We start from the raw sequence: 15,201 nt of genomic DNA on the forward strand, positions 1-15,201 counted from the left end.
AGTCATGTGTCTGTTAAATTTTGTTTGATTACGTAATGTGTACGAGCTCTGGCAGTTCGGTAAAAGAGAAGACAGCATATTTAGTATTAACTTACTCAGAATTTCTCTGTAAATTAAAAATGTAACAGTACAAACTGATTTTATACAGATTCCATCAGAATACGTTGCATAGTAAAGTAATCCACTCCGCTTATTTGTATGTGTGAATCTGCCCAGTCCAGTCTCGGAAGCTAAGCCTGTTTTTTTTGTAACGTTGGAGGTTCTTTGCACTGTTTTCAGGTGGTGTCAAAAGCAATCCAGCTTCTTCATTTATAAAAAAGTTTAACGTGTCACTGAACCAGCCTTGTAACAAACAGTTCAGTAAGTAAAAAAGCTGATCTTTTTCACAGCAGTAGAGCCTGAAAAAACCATGCTGGATCATTAAACCAGGACTCTTTAGTCACATAGAATTACAGACACTGTCCTAAGTAAATTTTACAGAGAACAAGAACCATGGTAACATTTCCAGTCTGTTTAACAGAAACCATCAACCATTTATCATAGTCACAGTGGCTATAGAGGCAGGAAGAGAGGGTAAAAGGCCAATAAACTAGAGAAGACTACATGTATATCAATTTACGTGCCCTGTGCTACTAATATCACTGTACACTCAATTTCTAGAGGCAACGGTGGTGAGATTTCTCAAGTAGACTGGACTCTTTGCCCATTTAATAATCGACAATTGTATAATTGATTTGGAAGGGAGTCTCGAGGTGATTACTCTCAGAAAAAGCAGATTTCACACCGCACGCAGACTAGAAACATGGTTTGGTGGTAGGTAGTGTGGTATAGTTGCCTGGCTCAGCCCAGACGTGGATTGATTGATGCATGTTTGAAAGTGTGAACTTCTTAAATATTCCTAGTAAGGGCTAGGATCCAGTTAAGGCCCTGTAAATGATGAGGGTTTATTGAAGGGATTGGTCGTGCGGCTCTGGGCTTTGGCCAGGTGGACAGTGTCACCCACTCCAATGGTTGCTTTCAATACAATGAATGGTTCATCCATGAAAACGATTCAGTCTAAGAACTGTAAGTGTCCCTTGGTTATGATTATGCGATAAAAAGTGTTGAATTTAGTCCAATGTCATAGCTCAATTGGATTAATGCGAAGACATTTGAAGGTCTTTCACTCCCCACAACATAAAGCTTACATAGCAGTCATATGTTAATATATGGAGCAGGAAACCCTTGGTGACTAAGTGCTTGTCTGTAGCGTGCACCTCAACCCAATGTCTTGCATTTTAAGCATTAGCAGCGCTCTTTAGCACATCACCTTGGATCAGTGGATTATTACCTTGGCATTGCGGCTGAAGTGGGCGAGAAGCAAGCGGTAGGGCGGGATGTGGAGGGAGGAGGCAGAGGGTAAATGGAGGGCAAGGGGCTATCTGAACCTCCTCCCCTCCTCCTCCCTCCTCCTCCTCCTCCTCCTCCTCCTCCTCCACCACCACCACTGCTCTTCTCTCCTCCTCCCTCGTTCTCACTGGCCCTGCCACCCCCAAGGACCCTGCGCCGCAGGGAGGGAGAGCTGCCGGGGGTGCTGCGTGGAGAGTTACTGGCTGTACTGGAGACAAAAAAAAGACACAGACTTAGCTCAGGGGAGAACAGAGGAAACTCTTGCATATTTCATCACTAAATGTTGATCTCTAATGCCTTTAATGTCATGCTCTGATAAAAGGCTGCACGCATTTCCTATTTGATAATAGCATGTCATCTCAAACCGCCAACTGAAGACCAAAGAAAGGCCATGTGAGGCCGTGTCTCTAACTGATTTTAACTGGCTTTCTTTAGAATAAAACACTACCAGGTCAGAACTTCAGAGAGAGTTTGTGATGTAATTACAGATATCTAAATTAAGATTGTCTTCTGGTGAACTTGAGTGAAAGACATTTACTTGAGACATGCAGACTGAAAAGCAACATAGACATAGATTAAAGCTGAACGGTTGTCAGGACTTTGAAGTCTTACGGCTCAAACAATTACAACAATCAATTACTCATTAAATAAGCAATTTAAAAACAACGCTTTACATATGATTGTCATTTACTATATTTGATATACTATAGCCTCCATTTGACAGACAATTAACTGTTTCTGACATGGTTCAGCCTCTAGTGCTCTCATTATGGTCATCCTACTGCTGCCAAAACATTTACATCTAACGTTCAGGTCAGTGACCCGAGGAAATGTCTGGATTTACGCCAACAGAGTTTCCACGGTTGCACCTCATTCCTCTGTAAGTAACCAACCATCAGTCACCTTATAATGTACCGCTGTCTTTCAAACATACACACACAGCTGTTTACCACTGCCCATTGCCTTATCCTGACCAGACATCATGAATCATGTGTACAGTAGCTGCACCAGTGTCAGCTTTAAATCAGTAAGTGCTCCCAGCTCACTCACTCCACAGTATGCTGCAGTGGCTCCTTCTGGGCTTAAGTCATTTCGTTAATGAAACCAAACAAAGAATTCATCGCTTCCCCTCCTCCCTTTGAGCCAAACTGCTCTCCACACACCAACCCTAACTCTTTTATCAAACCCCCTTGTTAACCGTTACTTTGCAACTTCTCTGTCAACATAAGCTGCCATTTCTTCACCCCCTCCATGAGTATAATCATGACTTTTGTACAATTTTTGCGACGAGTAGTAGTCAATTCTCCAAACTGTTGACAATTTAATTCCCTTTTCTACATCCAAACTGAGTCTAAACTGGCCTGAGAAGTGTTTGGATGGAGTTGGGCAAAAAAGCTTTTACATAAACTGCCCTGTTCTCAAGGAACAACCTACAGAAGAACTTCAAATTGTCAGAGCTGAATAATGTTGGTAAATTATTTTTTTCATTTTGTGAAAATGTAAAAATTGTGTGCATTTTAACTTAATTAGGGATGCACAGATTGAGAAACAGGATATGGATATACCATTATATGTCCTACAAAGATAAACATCTCCGCCTTGATGCAGCTCAGTCTATTTCTCATCCAAGATGTAAGACGCAGAGCTGAACCCTCGCTCACTGTCCGTGCTGCTGCACGGAGCACATCTGCGTTTGCGTGTAATTTGTGCCAGTGCTGGAAAACGGAGGTGATTATTTCTCCAAAATCCAAGTTGGATATAACCAAGACAACATTTAGCCATAGCAAAATGGATGCAACACAACAGATAAACACTGGCCGCAGATAAAGGCAAAACTGAAATATCAACTCATCTCTAAACATAGTATCGTCCATACTCTTTTGTTGTGTTATAATAATGTTGTCATGATGCCCTCTTGGCCAGGCCTTTGTTTGAAATTGATTTTTCAACGTGTACTTGGTCGAATAAAGGAAACAGGAGTTGAAAAGGAAAAGAGACGAGTCAAAATGATCATCTCCAAGGCAACACCACTAATGGCTGGGACAAGGAGCAAGGAAGCTGGGGGTCCATCTATCAGACCTCACCAGATCCATTATATAGGAAAATAATCCCTGAAACACTGCGTTATCTAATGCAGCAATGTTAATCAGAGCGGCACAATGACAAGAAGCATTAAGCTATCTTTAGGTAAACGTATAAGGGCGGAGGGTGCTGTAAATAGGCTTGGTGTGCGGTCAGGACACTGTGATGTGAATCTGTGTCAGCCAGTGTTTACAAACCTGGACACAACACAAACCTCCAGTTATCTCTCTGACGTAGTTAACCTTTATATTGTGGCTTGTCTACGGCTGCGCAACTTGGAAAAAACATCATACTGATTGCGATATGATTCACAAACAGTGCGGGAATGATCATCTTTGCATCACAAATGTAATTTTCACTGGGAAAAAAACTATTAAAATCATGATGATGTGACATTTGTTGGAGTCCTGTAAAATGTTCTTCTTAAACTTGGAGAAACAACATTTGCAGACCAAAGCATCTGTGCAACACTACAGTACTTCATTAATGCTGTTTGTCACATTTTACACTTATTTTAAATAAAAATTGATGCAAAGTGCAAAATGCAACTCGCATATTGTGATTTTTAATAACACTGCTATTAACTGTGCAGCCCTAGACCCGTCCCATATTAAACGGGAGCCAACACACACAGATCGGCTAATCGGCAGCTAGCACATCGGCTAACCAAAACAAAGCAGTCCAACCATCTCGTTTACAACACCATACATGAACAAACGTGTACGGGACGAGACAAAGTCAAACATGAGTCACTGGGGAGCAATTATACAACCCGTTTTAAGTTAAGAAACAGTAGATGCTACAGGGATGGAGGGATGATGGGGGGTGGGTGGGGGTGGGCTCCAGTCAGTGACCCACTGAGCACCGACAGGAGAGAACACTAACCCACAGCTATCTACTGGATGCACACAAAACACTGTCCCACCCATATTATCAGTGGGATTTGCGAGCTGTGAATCATTTTGACCACCACAAAAAAACACCCACAAAAAAAAAAAAAAAAAACCCACCCACCCACGGACGATGTGTGAGCACCAGAGACAGATTACAGCATGAGCATACGCTATTCATTAACACTGGATGGAGACTCTCTTTATGCCACTTACTCGAACATGTCATGAGGCATTTGCGATCCAACAGATATCCACAAAACACACACACACACACCACATAAACACACACACGCGTTGCTGTTCGGTATTGTATCAATATGGCACCGGTGTGGTGTGCAGCTAAAAGCAAGCCAGGCGCTTCGGGGGTGTAAGCGTGTTGGATGTCCGCGCTCGGTCTTGGTTCCTCCCGCTTAGCGTCGGGGTAGAAATGCGCCCATCGTCCACCGTCCCGGCGGGTCGGATGTTATTTTTCCCATCGTTGGTCGACGCCCCTGCACCTTACAGCCAGGTACCGACGGACCGCCGCTCCCTATGCGCTTGCAGAACCCGGTAACGGGGCTGCAGTCTCTGCGTCCATCTGTAATCCCCTTTGCAAGTAGGGAGAGGGTGGTGAGGGGAGGAAGTGGAGAGGGAGGGAGGGAGGAGGGAGGAGAGGCTCCAATGTGTTGAGTGAGGCCCTTTTTTTTTTTTTTTTTTTTTTTTTACAGTGAGGTGATTCTGAACTGGGGGGGGCAACGATAAAGATAAGACAAAGTGAGTCAAAAGTGAGGGGTTTTATCTGAATTCAGAGGCACCAGTACCTCGCAGACAACAGGTCGCTATAACATTTATTGACCAACAGTTATCTGTGTGATAAATGTCAAATACCGACTTTTGCAAACTCTATGCTTCTTCTATTTGTTAAACAAACGTGCTCCAAGACAAGCTTCCCGTTCCTGTGTGGGGACAACAGGTAGCTACTGTTTTAAATGAGGCACTGATCAGCTTCATTAGTGGATTAATCAACTGTTTGTGTCATTTTTAAAGCAAAAGTGCCAGAAATTCAATGGTTCTGGCTTCTCAAATGTAACATTCGCCGGCTCTCTCAGTCCTATATTGATGATACACTGAACATCTTTTGATTTTGGACAAAACAAGACATCTCCTTGGCCACACATTTCTTACATTTTATAGACCAAACTACTAGTTAGTTATATTAGTATAACTAGTAGATTAATTCAATTTAAAAATCTGCTAGGTTTTTGGGATGGAGGCCCTTAAGAATACTATGACATACTAAAAAAAAAAACCAGGCTAAAACGTGACTCGCATTGTAAACAGAAAGCATGGCTGCCTGTAGTGAATCCACCTGGCCAAAGCCCAGAGCCCACGCAATCCCTTAACCCTCATTCTCTCTGTCCATCCCTCTGGATTAGAGTCCACATCATAATCCACGCTGGGCTGAGCCAGGCCCACATCTCCACCATTCTGTCTCCCTCAGTGTAATCTGCTTTTCTGAGGTTCACCAATGGCCTATAATAATGTCAGAGTTTCATGGGCCAAGAGGGCATTGAGAAACCTCAGAATTGCCTAGAAAATGTACAGGATATTAGTACACAGGGCACGATGTAACAGTCCTTCTTGTATGCCTTTTCCTTCCTGCCTACAAAAAAAACCTCGTATTTCAACAGAGCAACAAAAAGGAGAGCAGTGCAAGTGAACTTCTGTGAAAACACAGATCGGTCTTTGGGCTGACAAGGAGATTGCAGCTCCTTGTACACATGGTGAAAAACCCAAAGTGCCTTTGGTACACAGTGTGGGGATGATCATTTTTGCAACACAAATTTAATTTTCATTGACAAAACTGTTAAAATCATGATCATGTGTCTGTACCACGCGGACTTCTTAAATCTGGAGAACGACATTTGTAGGTTAGGGCATCTCTGCAGCACTACAGTACTTCTTTATAATGCTGTTTTGTGACATATTTTACCATTATCCAAACATTGCAGCGTCTGCGTTTCATACATTGCACTTGGCCATATTGTGATTTTGATTAATTACACACTATGCATAATACTAGATAAATGAGTGGATAGGACTATAAAAGCTGACAACTGAAAATGGGTTTAAAGTAGATATTGTAAATACTTGTACTGGACATGAAATACTAACCAGGAACAGGGAAAGAAACTGCCTGAAATCAGGTTACTGTCAAAAGGTCACAATGCTGCACTGATACAGTGTGGCGGAAAGGCAAAGGTCACAATTATAATCCATCACAATCAGTCAGCAGGTCACTGTTGTTGATTTGGCGGTGCTAAACATAAATACATCACTTTAAGGTAGATTTTGCTGCTGAAAAAACTGTCACCTTTACCAAGGTTAAGTCTTCTGAACAATATATGTAGTACATTTGTACCGTATGTTATTAGTAAACACATTATACAAAACATCGCCTCAATATTTAACCTTTGTGCTGATTGATTACAGAGTTGCATCGATTAACCTGTATATTAAAATGTCTTATGTTGTGTCAATAACAAGTCAGTATGTAGTACCATTTAAAATAAGGTATCTAATAGAACATTTCATGTCTTTTCGATGCATTTCCTACACTCTTCACTTTACTGTCTGCATACTGACACGGGAAACATTTAAGCTAAAAAGCATGACAAAAGATAAGAGCTTTACAGATTAGCATTTTTTAAAATAGAGGCCTATCGGTTTACATATCTGCAAAGCTAAACAAATGGTTGTTGTTATGACTAGTTCGCAACATGTTTACATCAAAATAAGTAGAAGGTCTCTGTGTAAGGCGGAATTGCCCTTTCAGCTGTTCCTTAGAAAATGCATTTGTGCTAGTTGTGCAAAGCACGTGAAGGCAGCTTTACATTAGCAAATCTGGCGACGGAGACATTCAAAGAGCAATTAAAGGTACAAATTTGTCACCAATAACTCTTTCAACCCCAAATACTGCAGTCAGAAAACAAGCAGCAAGAAACACAAGCATAGAAACTTAGATTTTCTGGCATCCTCTCTGATTATTATCACAGATACATCTCCCACTGGACGCTAACTATAGATGAAGACACAAGTCATTTGCTGTGCAACAGCCGGTAGAAGGAGACTTATAGTGGGTCTCGCATTAAGGCATGATCAGGATAAACTGCAGCATATAGGCTCCATTAAGAGTTACATCATAACATGGGATAAACCTGCATTTTCCAAAAGTCTAAATAGGTCATCTAGGTTTGACACGGCGTTACATAAATTAAAAAAGTGAGAACAGAAATTTCTGGTAACTAAATTATTATTACAGGATTACCAACATTAAATAGTGGCCCCTGACAGGACTGTCATACATTTAGTTCTTCCCAATATAATACAAGATATTTGAACATGATCATAGACTTTGAGCTTCTAAACTGAAAAACATAAAATAACAATACTTGGCTCCCACTGACACAATGAACGAAATATTGCCTCAACCAATAAGTGATTGAGCCAATGATGAGAAGATTCTGTTTAGATCTGTGATTCGCAATTCATCTCTAATGCATCTTGAGTGACTTTTGTGTCAGTTACCTACACTTTATTTGATCTGCACTTTCCACTGTTAAACAGGAAAAATAAACATTTTGTCATAAGTGTCAAATGTGTTTGGGGAGATTGTCATGCTGTACAAACACTTAAAAGTCAACTAGAAACTTCTTTAGTGTGGTGAAGAGGATGTTTATTTTGAGTGAATAGGGTAATTTGTTTGTTTTATGGCTTATCTGAATTATGGTTACATAACCATAGGCGTGTGTGCTGGAGCCTTATTCTAAAAAGGCATATATGTGTTAAGTTTTACCTAAAATTGTTTGAATCTAAATACTCCACTTGCTCTTTAAGCTATATAAACATACGTTTTGTCACCATGTCTCCATTGTCAAACCATTATTAGAGGGGACATAAATCTGGATACGTCTCAATAATATCCAGCAAAACAATATAACTGGGTCAATAAAATGATGTGTAAATGAAGAAGACAAGGACACAGCTGTTTATATGGAGCACAAGAGAGAATCACCCTCTGCTTGCCCTCTGTAGCCCACTGCAGTGTTGCCCAAAACCTCCTCTGATTGGACTCACATGACATCATCAGACTAAGAGCACTCTCCCATTGGCTGGAGGTGATGTCATGCTTCAGAGGAAGGATAAATGGCGCATGAACCCCGCCTCTAGCTCCCTTCGACTGACCAGATCTGTTTTTCCTTGCTGCCACATGAGCTGTCTCACTTTATTTGTTTACAGCTTTCATAACCTTGCTGTTTCGCTTGTTTAAAGAGATCATCTTACCTAAAGCTGACGCTATTCTTTTAAAATACCATGGCCATATGTAGCATGTGTGGGGGGGTTTTTGTGTTAAGTACAAGGTACAGGCCACTTCTTGCTTCATCACTGAAATTTTGCGTTGGCCTGCTTTTTAATCTGACGTCATAGCATACCATGAATCAACTTAATCAGGATTTTAACGGTGTAATCTGTCCTTACTTGTTTTAGCCATTAGCTAATTAACTCCACCCTGTTCCAAAATAGTTAACCTTGTGTGTCATTTGAGAAAAGTCTACTAAGTGTAAATCTGTCAGATGTAAGGCCTTTTTTATTTGCCACAAACATGCACAAATGAGAGGCTACTCACTCCAGTCAGGCATTGCAGGCAAATCTGGGTTGAGGAGGCCTGAATGCAAATTGGCTGAGGTTTAACAGAGCTATAAGAGTAGAATACCCATGAGACAGGCAAGCGTAGTGCTGATGGTGTGGACGCTGTTCTAACCCACTGAGCCTTACGTAGTGCTGCTGCTGTAAGATAAGTGCAGTCAATTCGCAAAGAGATAACGTTTAACTGAATCAATTAAGAAAAAACCCCAAACACTTTAGTTTGCGTCTCTGCACACGAGGGAGTAAATAAATGCTGCACATTAGCACATTTATAATTTCTTTCATCATTTTTTCCTTTTTCTTTTTTAAATCTCTGGCTGGTTATTTGGAATGAATCCAGCTCACTAACCTGCAGCTCTCCCAGTCAGAGTCTCTGCTGAGTAGGCTCCTCAGGGACCAACGGGAGCGCCGGCTGGGAGAGGGGCTACGAGACCAGGAGCGAGACGGTGGCAGGAGGTGGTCCAATGAAGGGCTGTCCTGACCTTGCTCTTCCCCCTCCATTTGACTGGCCACGGAGGGGGAGGGTGAGGGGCTACGGTTTGGAATGGGGCCCGTCTCCTCTACTACAATTTGCGTTTTTTTACCCCACTGCCGCTTAGGAGAGCAGCCTTGCTCTTCCTCGTTGCGTTTCTTGGTTCGGTTCCTGCTGCGGTGGAATCGACCATGGCGGCTGGAGCGTGGCGGTCTGGGGCTAGGTGAGCGGGACCAGGACTCTGTATCTGAGGATGGGGGCAGGACAGTCAGGGTTGGGACGGGGACAGGCTGAGCCACAGTGATACCTTCTGGTCCCACAGGAGAGGACATAGTCATCTTCAGAGCTCTTCAGTGCTTAATTTTCTTTCAGTCCAGTCAAGGACACCAACGAGGACTTGTCGCATCTTTACAGTCGAGGCTGACCCATGACTGACTAAAATGTTCCAGTCATGCTTGCCTTTGGTATATTTTAGAAATAGGATGGGTGACGCAAGATGTTGGAAACGCATTAAGTACTCCCTTTGTGCAAATCACTTAGTAATAATAATAGACTTATTAGGCAACACTGACTGAATTTAACATGATGATTCAGTTTCCTTCATATTTCCTGTGAACTGGAAGTACCTTTACATCACACAAGCAAATTTCCCTATAAGTGTTGAAAAGGGTGTTCCTTTACTGTCAAAAATGAGGAATGAAAGTAGGAGGAGCAATTTGTGATCTTTAGGCAATCCATTATTCCAGTCGTTCAGTCTGTATCTATGTTGGCTAAGAATGAATAAAATGCTCCATCGTCCCTTTTCTGTGTTCAGCTTATGTGCCTCACTCCTTGCTCCTCTTACACCGTCCGGTATCACTCTCTTTCTTCGGTACTCCTCCACTCTGCTCCCATTGGCAGACTTCAAGTTCGCGTTTGCATTATCAGGCAGATCTTTTCAACAGCTGAAGTCTCAGACAAAGACAGATCTGTATCTGGAAGTAGCTACCTGAGGAGTGAGAAGAGCAGAAACTTTGCATTGGAATGGCTGGCCTACATCTGACTACAACCCTTCACACTAGCCTAAAACTAATTATTGCGAGACTAAGACTATTTCTAGCTGGTCTTTGATATTGTATGCTTTGCCCGTTCCGGGAATGTAAAGTATCATATGACGATGATGATGATTTGCAATGAAATACTGTTCCCGTTAGAGGGCCGATCAATGGGATATATTGATGGTGGGGCAGTTTATGTTTCGTGCATACTTTTGCCTAGGTTTGGATTAATAGTTTAATTATTTTAGCAGCATTATTCAACATTTTCTCCCTTCAAGTAACTCAGAAATTGCCAAAACTGGGTAAACGGGGCTGACAGACATCAGTCTATTCATCAGTGGACAGTTACGCGTGTTGCAAGGAAATCTAAATGCCAGCATTCCCCCCAAAAAAAACAACGACTTATAAAAAACACAGCTGATCCTAAAAGAACAAACACACACACAATCTCCCACAGCAACCACCAGACACTGTAGCAGACATAAACAACACCCACTGAAAATACACAGTTCATACAGCCAATAACAAGGTCTAATTGCCACTATAGGCTACCAAGGTCATAACTACATGAAAACATACTGCAGATGTGTCCTCCAACAGGGAACAGTTGTGTTTGTGTGTGTCACTCCATTGTTTGCCTTCAAAGCAGGCACTTCCAAGGCAAGGGCCCAAGCACGTCTGACAGTATTTGCTGTGATCTGTTTGAACAAGAACAATCTTGGCACCGACTTGTTTGTCCAGAGTAATCCACCATAATCCCCGCACAGCCTTCACTCTTTGGTCCACACAAGTCTGATCTCTTTTTGCCATAAAACACCATCTCGAAATCACCATCGCACAACATTACACAGCACATTTCAGATGCTAAAAGACAAACAAAAACACGGCCGTACAAAAGGAGCGAGTGTCTGCAGTGTGGAGTGTTCAGAACAGTTCCTCCTGTGATATAAATAAAAGTGCATCACTCAGAAATGTCACTGCTATTGACACGCAGCACAAAGCCACACACACACAGCCGAAGTTTGACATGATATAGGACGAAAAGAGTATGCAGAAATAAATCGGGTGGTGGTGGACAACAACAACAACAACAACGTTATGGCACACAAACAGGCTGCAGCACCGGGGGTGGAAAGGCTTAAAGCTAAGTTGAATCTCCTACCTCCCATTGGATGAGTTTCCTCCGTTTCTGGTATCTTGCTCGGCCTCGAAAACAAGCCGAGCGACGGTGCGGGGAGTCACGTTAAAATCCACTTTTTCACAGGAACACATCAACATACTCGGTTGCGTACAGAGGCATCTGCCGGCTGCAGCTAACAGATAGCCTCCAGCCAGCTAACCAAGTTTTAGCCAATGTTGCCCCCCCCCAACCAACACCACACCACCCCGACGTCTGAAGGCCGACAGCTCACAAAAAGATGACTATCTGACTTAGCAGGCTTTAATTTTCAGTAGAGAAAATACTGTGCCGACGTCTTCCATTTTCCACGTTTAAAAACCAGCCCCGGTTTAAAATGCGGTGAACTAACTTTAAAGCTACCAGCCAGAGTTGGCTCAACTTCAGTGGAAGCACCAACTTGGTTTCAAAGTATCACACAGAAAGGTTTATTGTCGAAAAGTGAAAAGGAACGAAGTCGCTCAGTCGGACGATTAACTTGACGCGGGGGTGTTACGAGAAGTCTCATCAAGAAAAGTATTATCCCCGATAACGTTTTTTCTATTTGACAAGGCGTACACTTATCAACAATCACCACACCAACAAATTCTAGACGTTATAAATAACGTTTCCTGTGCAGTTAAATACACACAGCCATCAGCAAAAGCAGACGAACACCCCCCGCAAAAAACTTTGTGGTACAGCCCGGGAAAATAACTGTTCAGAGGATGTGGCGAAAGAAGAGTGTTGACATGAGACGAACAAAATCCATCCCGAAGTCTGTTTTTTAGCTTTCATCACCTACAAACCTTGTGATTTAATTAAAACAACAGTTACGTTGCGTTATTGCGTGGAGAAATAAATGAAGCAATCCTGTACAGTTTCAGTTACAGCGATTTTTTTGTAGCACAAACCACCACACAACAGATATATTTACTCTTTTCCCAGTACACCTGAGCACATGAGCAACGAGTACAAGTAAATCCACAGATTTAGCATGATTTCAGAGTTAATTTGAAGGGAGTTGATAATAAGATCCAAAATGAATGGACAGAAACATTGCGACCCCTTGTGTCTAACAAGGCTGAGTGCAGCCATTATAGTTGCTATAAAACTATATCTGAGGCTTGTGAGTCCTTTTTTAAGCAGAAATGATCCTAAAATAGCAGGAACAAAAAGGAAATATGGCATAATCTTTGTGTTAAAGGTGCACATTCGTCTCACCCGTTTCCTCCAGTAGCAGCATCACTTCATATGGTCTCATGAGCTATTATAGTTAGGATGCAGCCTGTGAGAGATTGGATATCCTCTCCTCTGGGACACATACAGTGAGCAGGGCCAGTGACAGGTCACCTTGTCTGAAACTGAAAACAAAAGAACATACAAGACTCTTTCAGTTACGATGATGCATGAATGTAGAGATTTTAACCAACAGATTCACATAGATTTAAAATCTACTCATAGATTATATGGAAAAACTGAAACGCTGTCAATTTTAGGGCTGTTACTAATGATTATTATTGTTGATTCATTTTGAAATTATTTTCCAGATAACTAATTTAAATACTTATACTAATACAAAAGACCGTCAATATACTACTTAATCAAGAAAGTAATTAGTCTGTATGTTGTTCATCACTGTTCCCCAATACCCAAAGTCTTCAAATAGATTGAATCCAAAACCAAAACATATACAATTTTCTATCACATAAGACAAAAGAAATGCAACAAATCCTCACAACTCAGCGGCTGGAACCAGCAAATGTCAAGCAATTCTTGAAAAACAACTTAAATAATGAATTGTTTATCAAAATACTTGCCACTAATCGTTTTAGCTCTTGTGGACTCAAAAGAACACAACTTCAACTTATCTCATTTCTAATGCCCACGTCCCATCTGTATGTACATACATTTGCATGTTTCAGTCTTATTTCCATAATGTTTAACACTCAGTGTACTAGACTTTTTTCAAAATAGGCTACACATTGGGGCAGATATCCTTACGCTTCAATAAGTAAAGAAGAAGCTTTAGAAGCTTTAAAACAGAGATAGATTATAGAAACAAAGTCAGTGCTATCATTTCAAGTAGTTTTTTGGTTTTGTTTTTAAGCAAACATACAGTATCTAAGGACATATAAACTGAAAATCTGCACATCTTTGCTGTGATGAATTTGCCTTTACCTGCCTGTCAGTTTAAATCTTCAGCCAGCAGTTACTTCTGTATCCTTTCAAATCGATGGCACAGCATCACAATGACTTGGCAATTTCAAATTCTCCATAGGTTTACCCGGCATCCTCTGTCTTCTCACTCCCTGTGACCGCCTCCTGCAATCAACACTTCACCGGCTCCACTTCAAAACAGAGAACTGAGGTCTGTGTTACATGTGCAGCCCAGGGCAAGAGACTGCTCCAGGATACAGGGAGTTGTGTTGCTGAGCACCTCTGGCTGCTGAATCGGGGACTGGAAACTCGATCTGTGCTAAAAATAAAAAAACAGCACCAGCATAGCGAGAAAGGAGGTGTGTCACTCACTGTGTATATGCGTGTGTAGGGTCAGAGTGGTGCAGTCCACCCCCATATACACAACACACACGTACACACACAGGATTTATCATATGTCAACATTTCCTTGAAGTTTCGCCACTCATGTGTGTGCCAACCCAAGGTCTTTCTCTCATCCTGTCTTAGCCATGCGTGTAATTTTCAAGATTGCTCTGGCTGATTTTTTTTGTCATTATCATTCACAGGCTAACACAAGGTTAAAAGAGGCAAGGACCCGTATCAAGAGCTCAGTGATTCACTGTGTCATCTGGTTATATCACATGACATACCTGACCTCCAATGCAGCCAAAATACACAAACACACACACAGCCTGACTGGTAGAAACACAGCTTATATCCTTCCTGTTTACACTGTACATCTTTTTTTTTTATCTGCACGGCCTCAGAGAGCGATATGTTTAATTTGACTTGACATGTGACGAGGCATTCCCCTTTAAAAAGAAAAAAAAACATCTCATTACATTCATCACGTCAACATGTTGTCTGTACCAACCACGTGCAAGGCACGCAAGTTGAGGCCTTCGGTCAATGTCTGTTTTGTCAGCCTTGACTTCAGTGGCCTTGTTTTTCTGACTGGACAACTGGCATTGACCGGCTGTTAGATCCTTAGACGGCAGATCAAAACTGATAAGAAGAGAGATTATATTTACAAAATGTGTCATTTTCTGCTGTTAGAGGGAAATGTTTGAATTGATTTATATTAATAATGATAATGTATTTATATATAATTATTATCATAGTGGTAGTTATGCGGTGGATGAGTATTATTATTGATTAATTTTAGGAAAACAGAAGGGGCTGGATGTAGATGAAAAAACTTTAGCCGTCAGATCGAATAGTGTATATCCATTTCTGGCCAATTAATCCTCCTCAATGTGGTGTGGACACTTCTAGATGAGCGGGTGCCCACACTTTTTCGGCTTG

The 15,201-nt window shown here is 41.6% G+C and overlaps 1 protein-coding gene across 1 annotated transcript; it reads right to left on the reverse strand.

Moving 5' to 3' along the window:
* Nucleotides 1-919: 919 nt before the first annotated feature.
* Nucleotides 920-14,150, reverse strand: LOC118335818 (developmental and secondary metabolism regulator veA-like). The gene is made up of 5 exons (XM_035672263.1): nt 13,897-14,150; nt 12,940-13,079; nt 9,400-10,510; nt 1,467-1,597; nt 920-1,014 (listed from the first exon to the last, which is right to left on the reverse strand). Exons 3-5 carry the CDS (start codon nt 9,858-9,860, stop codon nt 920-922), a joined length of 687 nt encoding a protein of 228 aa, XP_035528156.1. The 5' UTR covers nt 9,861-10,510; nt 12,940-13,079; nt 13,897-14,150.
* Between the last annotated feature and the right edge of the window lie 1,051 nt (nt 14,151-15,201).

Source organism: Morone saxatilis, unplaced genomic scaffold (genome assembly GCF_004916995.1).
Source record: "Morone saxatilis isolate NCDOM2014 unplaced genomic scaffold, NCSU_SB_2.0 Contig24, whole genome shotgun sequence".
Taxonomy (NCBI): domain Eukaryota; kingdom Metazoa; phylum Chordata; class Actinopteri; family Moronidae; genus Morone; species Morone saxatilis.

What these genes read in the sequence shown, in the direction of transcription:
- LOC118335818 (XM_035672263.1), bottom strand. Translation starts at nt 9,860, where the DNA reads ATGACTATGTCCTCTCCTGTGGGACCAGAAGGTATCACTGTGGCTCAG. An exon ending in TCTGACTGGGAGAGCTGCAG is followed by an intron (nt 1,598 to 9,399) that starts GTTAGTGAGCTG and finishes TTTTGTCTCCAG; the next exon opens with TACAGCCAGTAACTCTCCAC. An exon ending in TGGTGGTGGTGGAGGAGGAG is followed by an intron (nt 1,015 to 1,466) that starts GAGGAGGAGGAG and finishes TTGTATTGAAAG; the next exon opens with CAACCATTGGAGTGGGTGAC.